A 14,966-nucleotide genomic window follows, 5' to 3' on the forward strand; every position below is an offset into this window, starting at 1 on the left:
CATAAACGAGTACACGTTTATACTGTAGATCGCGTTGCATCTTTAAATAAAAACACATTTGATGGCAATCTTACTAGCTTTGCTCAAGTCGGAACACATGAGTGTGACTGCCTCTGTGCCCCCTCCAATTTGCATATTTCCTTGAACATAACGGAGGTTGGAACACTCACATGTATTTGAACACAACTTGTGTCTTCACGTCAATCTACTTTAGTTTCTTTCTTCTATATTTGTTTCCACAACTCTACATGCACAAAAGAATACAAATACACATATATTAGCGATAAAGTCTGAGAAAATTAATGCTCATCGTAAGAAAAGAATACTTCGTATTACTAATACACAAGCACTTATCATTTAGTAATAAATCCAATAGGTCAGATCATGGGTCGGTCTATTGGATCAGCCCAAAAAATATCCAAAAGGGTCGTCCCATCATTTAAAAATAATATCCATATCCTAGCTATTTAGATTCCTTGTATGATGGCCATATTTTAAACAATCAATCATTTATAATATTTTAAAAAAATTTATTAATAATGTTTAGTAATAAATCCAATGGCCCAGATCATGGGTCGGTCTGTTGGACCAGCTCAAGAAAAGTCCAAAAGGGTCGGCCCATCACTTAAAAATAATATCCACATCCAATCTAAGGTTTGTTTGGGTCAAGTTTGGATTAGCCTGTCAAACATTGACTTTTGGTTATGTTTGGATCGGGCTTGGGCCAGTCCGTAAGCCTTGGGTGAAATGATGAGAGTGACTAGTATTCGAGGTGGAAGAAAGCTAATATCAGGGAGTATCTTCCAAACTCTTTCCAATGATATTGTATTTCAGTCTTTTATGATGCATCTTGGGTTGATCAACAGTCATTTTGTGGTTTAGGTTTTCTCCTTGCTGCTGGAACTCAGCGCATCATACTTACTAAGGTACCCTCAACCATTACCCATTCAAGTATACAAGGAGAAGTTGCTACAGTTCATCACTAAAGCTATGCAAAAGCATAAATTTAATTATGATTGAGTTTTATGTGACTATCCCACGATGGTGGAGCTAATCAAGACAAATAATCAATGTTTAACTTAGTGATTCAGAGATGAACTTAGAATGATGAAGCAACTTGTTGGTCGCAATCCTGAAATGATCCTTTAATACAGACCCGGAGACCTCAATCAAGCAGCTGATGCTCCTACGACTTTTGGAAGGAATAATCTAGGTTTAGCCCCTTTTCACCAAGATCTTGATATCCCTAGATGGCTAATGGAAAAGCGAGTGTCTAAAAGTCGGGCTTGTCTTTAGTATTAGCGGTTTGTCTTTTGATTAATCAGTATCTTTTTTCTCTGTTTTTAAGCTTGTGGTAGCTCTCCTTTTTCTCAAAAAGAAAAAAAGAAAAAGAAAAAAACTTATACAAAATTTTTAAATCCACTCCAACAATAAAGCTCAATTTGTTGAATTGCCTGCTCCAAATATCTCCTCTATAGAATAAGAAAAAATTTCTTTTATTAAAAAAACATATTTTTCCTCAAATTTTCATCTTATAAAATTTAGAACACATTCTTTGATAAAAAAAAAGGTCTATATAACAAGGTGTAACACAAATTACCATCATGGTTAATATATAAAAATAAATCAAATATAAGAGATTGTTTTTTTTACTAAGAATTTGTTCAGAGGCAAAATTGAATTTTTTTTTTCTCTCTCTATTATGGTTTTTCAGATAGTTTGCTTTAGCAATGTTGCTAGTGTTTAATTTAACCCATCATTTAGGATAAGATGAATATTTCCAATGTATTTAAGTTTAACCATACAAATGACTTATTATTATAGCTATAGTCATCCATCTACTATGTCTCGAGTTCTTTTTTGTAATGAAATTTCATTTTAAAATCCATGCCTTTAATGGATATTTATATTGTCAAATTTGGGCGAAATTTAAGATGATCCATGACTAAAGCTTTAAGACACCTACCTCTTTGTTGATCTTTGTCAGCGAGAGCTTGTTGGTTGTGATTTATATAACGCAAGTGTACGCTATCGCAAACAAGTAATATAATGATAAGAGAGAATCGTCCCACGAGGATTAAGTTTATTAATTACCAAAATCAGTAACCCTAATTCTACTTTGTTAATGAGGTTGAAAAGATTTAGTTTAGAAAATCTAATTCAAGGGCTAGAGAGAGAGATAGAGAGAGTTAAATAAGGAGAAATCAATGTCAAGAGATTCTAGGGTTTCCCAGATCACCTAAACTAATTCCACCTAGATCATCTAGTTCAATCAATAATGTTTGTTTCTTGTGTTGTCATCAAATTTTCCTAAATTACATATTGATCTTTCTCAAGCATCAATAGCATATTCCAATAGATAAGTTAACATCATCTCTGAGATAACTGTGAACCTATGGAACTCATTAAGCTCTAGAAATTTATAATGATGCATACAACCTCATAAATATCACTATCTTATGATGATTATACGATATTTCAACCAAGACTTAATTCAATTATCACCTCTTGGTCTCAAATCAAATTAATAATCATGCAATCGGTGATCAAGCAATCACAAGTATTAAGCATAGATCAAAATATGCAACATAGTCTTAAAACAAGCATCAATTAAATTAAACAAATATGAATCTAGGTTTTCATAGTATGGCTACATCGTAGCCCTAGAAAAAGTATTTAGAACATAATAATTTCAAAGTTCGACATATGAATAAGGTTCATAATCAAATAAACAAAGAAAAACTAAAAACTAAAGCCTGGCAATGAATCCGCGCCGAATCTTCGCTCCCGGTCTCTTGATTTCTCCGGAATTCCTCCATTTTCGTCTCAACCCAAGCCCCTTTTATAACATAAAAATCGGGGTAGCGCCTAGGCGCCAAATACTGTAGCGCCTAGGCGCTATACTTTATGTTTTGCACCATTTGATGTTGTAGCGCCTAAGCTCTGCATGCTAGCGCCTAGGCACTAATTTTTTTGTTTTGCTTGTTCCTTCTTTGTTGAAACTTTGCTCTTCTTACTCCAATTTTGTGTCTTTTACATGTTCTTCCTTCAAATCAATCTCTTTATTTCCTACAATGCAATAACAATAATATTAGGAGTAAAATTGGTTCAAAATAATTCAAATTTAATTTATTATGAGTTAAAGAAGGTCTATATATTGAGTGCAAATTATACTTATCAAATACCCCCAAACTTAGTCTTTTGTTCGCCCTCGAACAAAAGAAAGAGAAAGAAAAATATCGTGAAACAAAGCAATATGATTAACGGCAACATTAAGTGAAACTCCGGCCTCAAAGTTGTATTTTTCAAACCCATAAAAAGAAATTTTAAGCACGGTCTACAATTTCAACTAGAGGGCAAATCTTACTCCATTTAAGGTTCCATGTGTGTGTGTCCAGTCTTTGCTACACCGCTATCCTTGAACTCTTGTTTGTTTATGCAAAAATAAGAACCCACCTAACCTCTAATTGAACCCCCAAACTTATTTACTTATGCATATTTCGTCGTTTTTTTTTTTACTTTTTTTTTCATCATCAATTTTTTTTAAACAATAGCTTTCACACATCCTTTGAGGTAGCCCTTTCTCCCAATAGGGCATACTTAGTATCCGACTTTTCGAGTGGCTTCACACATCAAAGGTAGTAGCTCTTTTCTGTTTTTGTGACAACTGACCTAACTAACTAATTTTAGGGTCTTTCAAGGCTTTAGTAAGCTCCTAATTTGCATAAATGATCTCTAAGCATTTGGACAACTTAGTAAGCATAACTGGGTGTGCTAAGAGTATAAATGAACCAAAAATAGAGCAACACAAGCACTATAGTCAAAAGACAGACCCATCTATTGTTTTTCATGGATTAGAAAAGTCACTAGAATTTTTATCATAGGCCATCATTGTTCCACAAACCAAAAAAACATTTTTTTTATCAACATCACCACACCCCCAAACTTAGAAGAAAACATTGTCCTCAATGTGAGCAAAGAGAAATAAATAATTAAATAAAAGGCATAAAATAAGAATAAAAACTCCCCTGAATGTCTTGACTTTCATTTCTTCACTATCATCCTTTGGTGGTGGGTGTTTTTGGAAGGTTGGAGCTTATGGGAGCTGAATTATAAAATAAGATAAAATGAGATAAGAAAAATATAATAAAATAAAACGTTAAAAATGCATGGGTTGCCTCTCAGCTAGAGCTTTGTTTAACGTCCTCAGCTCGACGACTCCTTTATCATGGTGGGTTCAAGATGATTTTATTTTTACCCTTGTCAAAGCTCCACCCAAAATATGGCTTCATCCGATGCCCATTAATTTTGAGAGCTCATTTCTCTGAATGAGTGACTTCCGCAACACCATATGGTAACATCTTATTGATTGTGAATGGTCCACACCACTTCATCTTGAATTTTCCATGCCTAGCCTTTGTTTGCTTTTTATTAGTTATGTCATCTTTATAAGCTTCATTTCGAAACTCATCGAACTCAATCAATTGCAAAAGATTTTTCTCATCAATACGAAAGCAACATTCACTTGCTTGTGGATATTTTATAGCATCAAAAACGTTGAAAGTCACTTCTTCCTCTTGGACCCGAAGATGTAATTCTCCTTTTTGCACATCAATAATCGCTCTCTCAGTAGCCAAAAATGGTCTACCTAGTATAATTGGTATGTCTTTGTCTTCTTCTATGTCAAGTACAATGAAATCAGTTAGAAATATGAACTTATCTATCTTGACTAGGACATCTTCAATTACTCCCCTGGGGTGCTTCAATGAACGATCTGCTAGTTGTAATGTGACTGTAGTAGGCCGCGTTTCTCCGAAGTTAAGCTTCTTGAAGATTGATAAGGGCATTAAATTGATACTTGCTCCTAAATCACATAATGCCCTCTCAAACACCACATTCCCAATTGAGCATGGGATGGTAAAACTGCCTGGATCCTTGAGTTTGGGTGGAAACTTCTTTTGCAAGATTGCGACTGTCTCATAATCCTTAAGCTTCCTTTTGTTTGATAGAATTTCTTTCATAAACATCGCATAGCTTGGCATTTGTTTAAGAACTTCAGTAAATGGGATATTAATGTGAAGCTTCTTGAATATATCTAACAATTTAGCAAACTGCTGGTCAAGCTTATTCTTCTTCAGGCGCTGAGGAAAAGGGATTCTGGTAAATCTATCTTGTGGTAATGGTGCTTCAATCTGAGATTCAAATTTATTGTGTTCAAGGTTATCTTGATCATGCTTCTGATCTACAGACTCAGACTTTTTCTCTGGCATCTTCAATTCCTTTCCTCTCCTCAAAGTAATTGCACTACATTGTTCATTGCCACTCTTTCTTGGATTTGCCTCAGATGTGCTAGGCAAGTTTCCTTGTTGTCTCTCTATTAACATATTCGCCATTTGACTTAGCCGAACCTCCAAATTCCTTATCTGTGCAGAATGATTTTGCAGAGTAGTGTGAGTTTCATTCATGAACTACGTTTGAGTTGTAGCTAACTGGGCCATTGCTTCCTCCAGATTTATTTTCTTCTCTTGTGGTAGGTTGCTTTGTTCCTGCATAGTTGAGTTATTTTTCCAAGATAGGTTAGGATGATTCCGCCATCCTAGATTGTACCTATTGGAATAGGGATTATCTTGTTCCTATTCAAATTCCCCACATATTGAGCTTGCTCTACTGTCATTTATGATAAAGAAATACTAGCTGGACATTCAAAGCTTTGATGAGGCCACCTACACATTTCACAAGCCAGAGCGGTAGTCTTTACTACATTTGCTGGCAAATTATTGTTCTAAAACTGCTTTGAGAGAGCTACTATTTGGGCTGAAAGGTTGGTAATGGCATCTATCTCATGTACTCCAGCCATTTTCCTTGGCATGTTTCGCTCATTAGGCCACTAATAGTTGTTAGCAGTTATATCTTCTAGCAATTCATATGCCTCATCAATAGTTTTTTTTCATTAAGGCTCCACCTGCAGATGCATCCACTAGTGTTCTGGTGGTATTGTTCAGACCTTGGTAAAAGTTTTGGATCTGTATCCACTTATGCAACCCATGATGAGGACATTTCCTTAATAATTCCTTGTATCTTTCCCATGCCTCATATAAAGTTTCACCTTCATATTGAATGAAATTATTGATTTCAATCCGCATCTTTGCTGTTTTGGCTGGTGGAAAGAATTTGGCAAGGAATTTCTAAACAAGATCATCCCATGTCACAATGGAATCTGGTGGCAATAAATTCAACCAATTTCTTGCTTTCTCTCTCTCTTAGAGAGAAAGGAAATAGACATAGGAGAACTGCTTTATCATCCACTCCATTATACTTAAATGTATCACAAACTTCAAGAAAGTTCGCGATATGAAGATTGGGGTCTTCATTAGGTAGAAAATTGAACTGAATCGCTTGAATCATTTGAAGAGTCACCGGCTTCAGCTCAAAGTTGTTTGCTTGAATGACTGGCCGCCTAATCACAGGTTGAATGCCAGTTAATGGCATTGCATAATCACGCAAAACCATTGGTTGATTGACCACCATTGGATTATTAAATACTTGCTCATTTGCTGGTGCATTGTCCCTAGCTCTTGCTTTCTCAGGATTATCCATGGCTTCTAGCGATTGATTATTTGTAAGTCTTGTCTCCTTCCTGTTCCTGTGACACGTACGTCCTATTTTAGAGTCAAAAGATATGAGACTTTCAGTACCAAATTTTCGCATTCAATTTTAACAATTTTGATTAAAAGAAGAAAAAAAAATCAAGAATAATGAATTATGAAGTAAAACCAGAGTTTTTTTTATATTAATAAAGAACACAATCCCCGACAACGGCGCCAAAAACTTTTTGGTTGTGATTTATATAACGCAAGTGTATGTTATCGCAAACAAGTAATATAATGATAAGAGAGTATCGTCCCACGAGGATTAAGTTTATTAATTACCAAAATCAGTAACCCTAATTCTACTTTACTAATGAGGTTGAAAAGATTTAGTTTAGAAAATCTAATTTAAGGACTAGAGAGAGAGAGAGAGAGAGAGAGAGAGAGAGAGAGAGAGAGAGAGAGTTAGATAAGGAGAAATCAATGTCAAGAGATTCTAGGGTTTCCCAGTTCACCTAAATTAATTCCACCTAGATCATCTAGTTCAATCAATCAATGTTTGTTTCTTATGTTGTCATCAAATTTTTCAAAATTACATTTTGATCTTTCTCAAGCATCAATAGCATATTCCAATAGATAAGTTAACATCATCTCTGAGATAACTGTGAACCTATGGAACTTATTAAGCTCTAGAAATTTATAATGATGCATACAACCTCATAAATATCACTATCTTATGATGATTATACGATATTTCAACCAAGACTTAATTCAATTATCACCTCTTGGTCTCAAATCAAATTAATAATCATGCAATCGGTGATCAAGCAATCACAAGTATTAAGCATAGATCAAAATATGCAACATAGTCTTAAAACAAGCATCAATTAAATTAAACAAATATGAATCTAGGTTTTCATAGTATGGCTACATCGTAGCCCTAGAAAAAGTATTTAGAACATAATAATTTCAAAGTTCGACATATGAATAAGGTTCATAATCAAATAAACAAAGAAAAACTAAAAACTAAAGCCCGGCAATGAATCCACGCGAATCTTACGCTCCCGGGTCTCTTGATTTCTCGAATTCCTCCATTTTCGTCTCAACCCAAGCCCCTTTTATAACATAAAAAATCGGGGTAGCGCCTAGGCGCTAACACTGTAGCGCCTAGGCGCTATACTTTATGTTTTGCACCATTTGATGTTGTAGCGCCTAAGCTCTGCATGCTAGCGCCTAGGCGCTAGATTTTCTGCTTTGCTTGTTCGTTCTTTGTTGAAACTTTGCTCTTATTCCTCCAATTTTGTGCCTTTTACATGTTCTTCCTTCAAATCAATCTCTTTATTTCCTACAATGCAATAACAATAAGATTAGGAGTGAAATTGGTTCAAAATAATTCAAATTTAATTTATTATGAGTTAAAGAAGGTCTATATATTGAGTGCAAATTATACTCATCAAAGCTAGTAATTGTATAAAATTTGAAGATACATAACGAATTGGAGCTAAAGTTCAAATGGTTACATATATCATCAATTTAACAACTTCTTAATGAAAAAAATCTAAATTGTCAAACAACAATGTTATAACAGCTATAAATTTAAACTTCGCTTTTAAACAGCAATTTTATCTTCATCACCTGAACCTCATTTCTGCCTGATAATTCTCTTTCTCCTAAGAAACAGAACAAATGTAGGCATTACCCTCCCTCTCTTCTTAATAGTAAATGATGGAGATCGACTGGGAAGACGAGTTATTGATGATGCAGATGACCTTCTGATCTTAGCTCTTCTCTTTGAAGTGGCAAACCCATTGTCTTTAATAGATTTCCTTGTCTGAGAAACAGAAACATTAGCCTGAGCATGGAAAGCCTCAGCCTCACTTCGATCAATGTCTTCTTCCACTGTTCTCATCTGATCAACCATTGTCTCTTTTTTCTTGTGAAGTTCTTCGATATCACTCTTAGTACGTTCAATCTTCAATGACATCTCCTTCTCTTCAGCTTTCAATGCTTCTATCCAAGCCAGAATGGCAGCAACCTTCTTGTTGGCAACATCCATTGTCGCAGCTGCACCACTAGTTAAGTACTCATACTCAGAACTAGATATAGTTATACGAGAACCGTGCAACTGTGTGCAAACTCTATTCCTCATCGCTCTCTCAGCAACGGTCTTTAGCTTTTTAAGCGCAGATTCTTCAGCTTTTTTAGCTGCCTCGAGCTCTTTCATTGTAGTTAACAACCTCTCATTGTCTGAATTGATAGTTTCCTCACTCTTCATTTCAATTTTGATAGATCTTGACTCTTCGCTTATCTGCTCTCTTTCCCTCCTCACTGCCTCAGTGTCTATCTTCATTTGTTGCAGTGCTGCTGAAAGATTGGCCACTATTTCTTTAGCTCTTGTGTCGGCTACCAAAGCTGATTCGAGCTGTGATTTTGCTTTCAGAAGCTTATAGTTGAGATTCCTGACTGCAGAATCTGTCTTCTTCTCATTTTTCTCAATTTGTTCCTTTTCCTTAAATATTTCAATTAGTTCTTTTCTTATAAGATCCATAGCACTCATGAACTGAAACCCTTGGTACTTGTATGATGCCAACTCTTTCTTTGCGACCTCCAATTCAGCTTCCACATTTCGTAATTCTCGCCGTGTTTGTTCTTCCTTTTTCTGTTCATCATTGCTCATTGAATTACTCTTGCTGAAATTCTTCTCCATAGCCCTCACTAATACCATCTCATTTTGCAAGACATCAACATCAGCAGTGGTCACAGCAAGACTTCTTTCAAGCTCCTGAGTTTGTCGTATTTCCTTTCGAAGGCCCTTGATTCTGTTGTTAGCTTCTTCAATGCTCTTAGAATACCGGGAAAACTCTGCTAATCTTTGAGACTCAATCTGTTGCAGTTCCCTTTCAGCTTCCATTCTTGCTAGCTCAACTAAAACATGCTCTTCATTTATGTGCTCGATTTCCTTTTGAAGATCCTCCGCACAGGCCTCCATTGTTCTCACTTTAGAACCAGAGGCCTTTATTTCACTTTCGGCATTCGCCTTTGCTTCTATGGCAGATGAAACCTCAAGTTTCAGCTTGCTCAATTCATGCTTGACTCTGTCAAGCTCATGCATCACTTGAACATAATCAAGAGGTTGGGAGTTCATCATTATTTTCGGAGAATTCATCGATTGAAGCTCTTGTTTCTGAGCCAGTGTTTTAGCATTACATTCCTCGATGCGTCGAGCGAGTTCATTGCCATCCCCTGGCCATATACAATTCTGATTCTGCTCTGGCCTTGTCATCTTCAGCACACTTCTTATTTTCGCACAATCTGCCTATATCCATTTTCGCAACATGGATCTCTCTTGCCCTTTTTGTAGCCAATTCCTTCACAAATAAAAACTATCAAATGTGAAGAACATGTAGCTTTGTCAAGAAAGAGGACATCAAAATTAGTTTGCAATATATAATACATACATCTGACAGTGAGAAGTGAGGTTTGAGTTTGTTTTGCTTTCCACCATTACTCACCATCTTTTCTCCAAACAAATTAATTGCTTCTCTTACAGAGCTAGTCCTCTCTGGGCTGCCAGATCTTGTTCTTTCCATGAAGTACAAATGGAAACTAAATTATCTGAAAATCAAATAGCACTTCAAGAAGAAATCAAAATAACAAACCTGACAAGAGAATACCCAATTTGTTGTAATCCTTTATTTGTTCTTGCCTCACAATTCGGAGAGATAAAGGAAGGCAGCTGTACAATCAGGGAATATCTCTTCTGCAAAAACAAGTCCCTCATCTTTTCTTCATGCTTTTTGATGAAAGTGCTTCAATATGAAAGACACTGGTCTCTTTTTCTTTTGGCCTTTTTGTCTCTTCTCTTGTGCTATCTGCTTGTTGGTGCTCTGTAGAATTGTCACCACACAAGCATTTCTTGAGTGTAGTTCACAGGTTGCCTTCGCCTTTTTTTTGCTTATATATATATATATAAATAATTTTTATTTTTCATATTCTAGATTTTTTAGGTTATTTATATTTACGACGCAATAAAAATTTTTCCAATGTGCTTTACTGTAATCATTATTATTATTATTATTACTTTGTTCATCTCTATTGTTAGTGGACTACTTTGTGGCTGTTGTTGTCTTTTTGTTATGCAAAAATGTGGTTTATTTATTTATTTAAAAAAATCATCTATATTAAAATATTCAATGTAATCCTTATATTTAGCTTTATGTTTTATTTTTATATCTTAAAAAGACTCTAATTATCACTTAATATTCATAATTCAAAACATATAATTGTTTTACTAAATTTTTTAAATTATGAATCACTTTATGAGTTGCTAATAATGGCAAAATCAAATGAATATGGTACACAAATCATCATCCATTTCCATCTTTTATTTTAAGTTAAATAAAATAAATAAATAAGATAATGATATTGAATATAACAAATAAAACGGTAGCCAAACTTATTTATTTAGGCGAAATAAATAAAAATAAATAAATAACATCAATCATATTTCATATTCGAAATCATATAAAATGACATTTACGTAAAATGAGTTTTTGTCTTTATATTTATAGCCCTAATTGCTGGTATTTATGGGTTTTTTTTTCTTTTTAATCAATCTCAGACTTCAAGGATTTATACATTTGCAAACAAATTAATCTAGTTACTAAGAATAGCAAATTAGTATATAAGGCTGAACTATTCTAGCGAAGTTCAATCTAAAGTTAGTGAGTTTTTTCTAAACCGACCGGACAGCCCGCATGGCAACCCTATGCATGGCTTCACTCACCTCCTTTCCAGAACCCGCTCCAAGTTGGTGGCTTGGCACAGATCTGGTGTTTCTGATATTGAAAATAATTTAATCAACACCGAGATTAATATCAGTGATCTTGAGCTTTCTGACCTTAATGACATTTCTCAAAGCCGTTTACTGGATCAATATTCTAAACTTTCGGCCATCCAGCGGCAGTGTAGCATCAAATGGGCCCAGCGTGCTAAAATTTTGTGGGTTAATGATGGTGATAGAAACACTCGGTTTTTTCACTCTGTTTTTCGCACTCGTTCTCATAATAATTATATTTCTCAAATCCAAGATTTAAATGGTAATACTTTCTGTGTTCCGGCTGACATTGAGAGTGCTTTCATCGATTTCTTTCATCATATCTGGAATGCTCCTTCGAATGTTGCCTCTAATATTGCAGATTTTTTGCCTCCTGATCTTCCTCGTATTTCGGATCAAGATCGTAACTCCCTTATCGTGGAGGTCACTAAAGAGGAAGTTTTCTGTACTCTTTCTGACCTTCCTTCAGGTAAGTCCCCTGGTCCTGACGGGTTCAATGTTGAATTTTATCAGAATTACTGATCTATAATTGGTGATCATCTTTTTAATGCTATCCTTTATTTTTTCAATAATTCTAACATGCCAGCTTCTTGGGGCAAAACATTTATCGTGCTTATCCCTAAATCTGATTGCCCGAAGCTGGTTTCCGATTTTAGACCTATATCTCTTTGCAATGTTTGCTACAAGATTATTACTAAAATCCTTGCTAATCGCCTCAAGATTGTCACACCCACCCCTTCTACTGAGGTAAATGTGGCACCCATCAGTTAAAATTCCCTTTTTAGCTGGAGCCCGACACCAGCTTTAAACAAAAATCGGACCTACTGAAATCACAATTTACAACTTCACACAAATACGAGGGTTCAAATCTGAAATACTGATAAATACAAATACTCAAATTTGCGAGTACTGACCGCTACTGAGATCACCACACCAATAACAAGAAAGAAAGAAAGAAGAGGGACCCCTTTGCAATCCTGGACTCAACCACGACTAGCGCTATACTCAATCGGGGTAATATAGGGGTCACTGCTCCTGCGACTCTGACACATTCGGGTTGGTCGGTGGTGGCTTAATAATTTTCAAATATTTAAATACGAGTATATATAAAGTATATAAATACCAGCTGCTCGAAATAATTTTTCCAACTTTTTCCAAAAATACCGAATTCTAGCAAAAATACAATCTTTAAAGAACTCTTGAAACATAAATTCAACATAGATCAGACATCGATTTGATTTTTCTCGAGAAAAACACAAATTTACGTGAGAGCTGCCCTCATCACGATTCAAAAAAATAACATAAATCTCAAATTCAAAAATCGTGATACCCAACACTCACCCGGCATAACATGGTCTAGAAAACTCTCTAAACCTTTGCTAGTGGCAGCGGCTGGGTTCGAGCCGTCGAGAACTCATGTCATAGCGTTGACCCATCGGTTCGCCGGTCGGTGACCCGGCTACCCGATGAATATCCGATCGAGGGGCTCTACACTCCCACAGGCGGCCCTCGTAGTAATCAATACCCGGGTCCACCACGCCACCTCTAAAAGGGCGGCCCGTGGGGACCCACTCTGCGATGAGTCGGGGCCTTGGCCGTCGCCCATCAAAACCATCAAGTAAATCTGACAATAATACCATCCGTATAAATCATAACACGGGATCCTTTTCCGGGACAAGTATTCACATCACGAAATAAACATTATTTTCCACAAAGCCCGATGCCAAGCGTATAATAATGCATAATACCGGTAAAGCCCGGATCAGCGATACCATTCCTATACCGGGGAATGAAAACCAATTCTATTATCAATGCCGATAAAACATCTTTAATATGCTCACATGGTTTTCATAAATCACTCCAAATCAAAGCATATATACCCATCAAAAAAATAAATACAAGAATTGAATGATTAAATCACATATACATGTATTTTTTTACTATTCACAAATACGTATAATTATACAAAAGCAGAATGTATCAATACGGTTATCATGAACATCAATGGCAAACAAATATACGTATATTTCAACTATATATGGAATCAAACATGATAAAAATGAAATACTTAAACATTTATTTCCAAAAATACTAGCCATTAAACAATTATTTCAAAAATAATAATAATTAATCAATTATTTAAAAATAATAGCCACTACCAACTCACTGGGTGTCCTTGGGTTCCTTCCCTAGGGCCGGAACTCTCTCCTAAGCACGAACAACACCCTAGCAGAATAATATAACAAAAATAAATACTACATTTAAACTCAAAAATAAAATACAAAAAAATAATAATAGACTCTCTATTGGCCCACTCACTCCAATCGGTTAAAAATCCGACCTTGCATAATCAAGCTGGCTTTCGATTGTATTTAAACAAACTCGGGTTTAGGCTAAACAACTCTTTGAATCGATCCGAGACCAATCTTAATTGCCTTTGAACCAAACTTAATTTTCTTGAACCGAGCCTTGAACCAACTCAATTCTTACACAAAAATCCATTGAACCAACTTGGTTCGGGTCCAAAAATCCTTAACCCAAATCAATTGAGACCAAACCCAAACCATCTCGACTTGATTTGATCAAACCCAACTCAACAAAACCAATTCAACTCAACCCGATTTCAATTTGGTTAAACCCAACGAGTTCAATCTAACCATCATCATTAACACCTTAATCATCATCATCATCAATTTAATTAACTAAACCAAACCCTAATCTCGAGTGCTACGGTGATGCTACGATGAAATCCGTGAACATCTCCACCGATCCAAAGCGATTTCATCGCGATCTGAGGTTTTTTTAACAAAAAATAATTTCGCGACAACACTCTCGTCAACTCCAGTCGTAATTTCCTCAAAAACAAATTCATTATTTCCTCCAAAAATCACCCAAAAATACATACATCTAAACATACACAAACATTAAACAAAAAACAACACCAAAGAAGACCCTTACCAAAGCAAGTAGCCACTCCGTGAACTCACTCCGGCGATCTCCGAAATCTTTCTCCTTAAAAACCTCTAATTTCTCCCATTTCTTCATTTTTTAACTCTCGGGTTCTTGTAGCAAAATGGTGGAGAAGAAGATGAACAACATCAAGCTCTAGATTTTTTTCTCAATTAACTCTTCAGCCGAAATTCACTTTTTAGTCCCTCAAAACTTAACTTCTTACAAAAACAGTCCCTGAAAAAAACCGCCCTAATAGTCCTTGAGTTATGAAATAGTATTCTCAAAAGGTCCTTTCAAATTATCCAATGGTCCCTGGATTATAACACAATATTTCAAAAAGATCCCTCCATCTTACCTTTCAGTCCTTGGTTTTCAGAAACATTTTTATATCAATCCTTTTCATTTATTCTTTAACCCAAAATCTTTTTAAAAACTTTTTACATTTAAGTCCTTGTTCTTTTTCACTTGGGTTTCTCACCAAAAATTACTACTGTACAAAAAAATCTTCTGCTAGCTGTAGTAATACCACGAATATATTTTTCCAACGATTATCCACGGGGTTCGGGGGTATTACGATCCTTCCCACTAAA

At 35.5% G+C, this 14,966-nt stretch overlaps 3 protein-coding genes and 1 non-coding gene across 4 annotated transcripts; 1 reads left to right on the top strand and 3 right to left on the bottom strand.

Annotated features, from left to right (window-relative positions):
• Positions 1 to 4,316: 4,316 nt before the first annotated feature.
• Positions 4,317 to 5,393, bottom strand: LOC120251848. The gene has a single exon (XM_039260504.1). It carries the CDS (start codon positions 5,391 to 5,393, stop codon positions 4,317 to 4,319), a length of 1,077 nt encoding a protein of 358 aa, XP_039116438.1.
• A 646-nt stretch (positions 5,394 to 6,039) lies between these two features.
• LOC120251974 lies at positions 6,040 to 6,146 on the top strand. Its single transcript, XR_005533534.1, has one exon. It is a non-coding gene; the product is annotated as a small nucleolar RNA R71 (small nucleolar RNA).
• A 1,601-nt stretch (positions 6,147 to 7,747) lies between these two features.
• Positions 7,748 to 9,820, bottom strand: LOC120251832 (protein PLASTID MOVEMENT IMPAIRED 2-like). The gene is made up of 2 exons (XM_039260488.1): positions 8,223 to 9,820; positions 7,748 to 7,932 (listed from the first exon to the last, which is right to left on the bottom strand). Exon 1 carries the CDS (start codon positions 9,751 to 9,753, stop codon positions 8,230 to 8,232), a length of 1,524 nt encoding a protein of 507 aa, XP_039116422.1. The 5' UTR covers positions 9,754 to 9,820; the 3' UTR covers positions 7,748 to 7,932; positions 8,223 to 8,229.
• LOC120251850 lies at positions 9,818 to 10,368 on the bottom strand. Its single transcript, XM_039260505.1, has 3 exons — positions 10,247 to 10,368; positions 10,100 to 10,169; positions 9,818 to 9,955 (listed from the first exon to the last, which is right to left on the bottom strand). The coding sequence occupies exons 1-3, from the start codon at positions 10,366 to 10,368 to the stop codon at positions 9,818 to 9,820; spliced, it is 330 nt and encodes a 109-aa protein (XP_039116439.1).
• Positions 10,369 to 14,966: the final 4,598 nt, after the last annotated feature.

Source organism: Dioscorea cayenensis, chromosome 20, assembly GCF_009730915.1.
Source record: "Dioscorea cayenensis subsp. rotundata cultivar TDr96_F1 chromosome 20, TDr96_F1_v2_PseudoChromosome.rev07_lg8_w22 25.fasta, whole genome shotgun sequence".
NCBI lineage: Eukaryota > Viridiplantae > Streptophyta > Magnoliopsida > Dioscoreales > Dioscoreaceae > Dioscorea > Dioscorea cayenensis.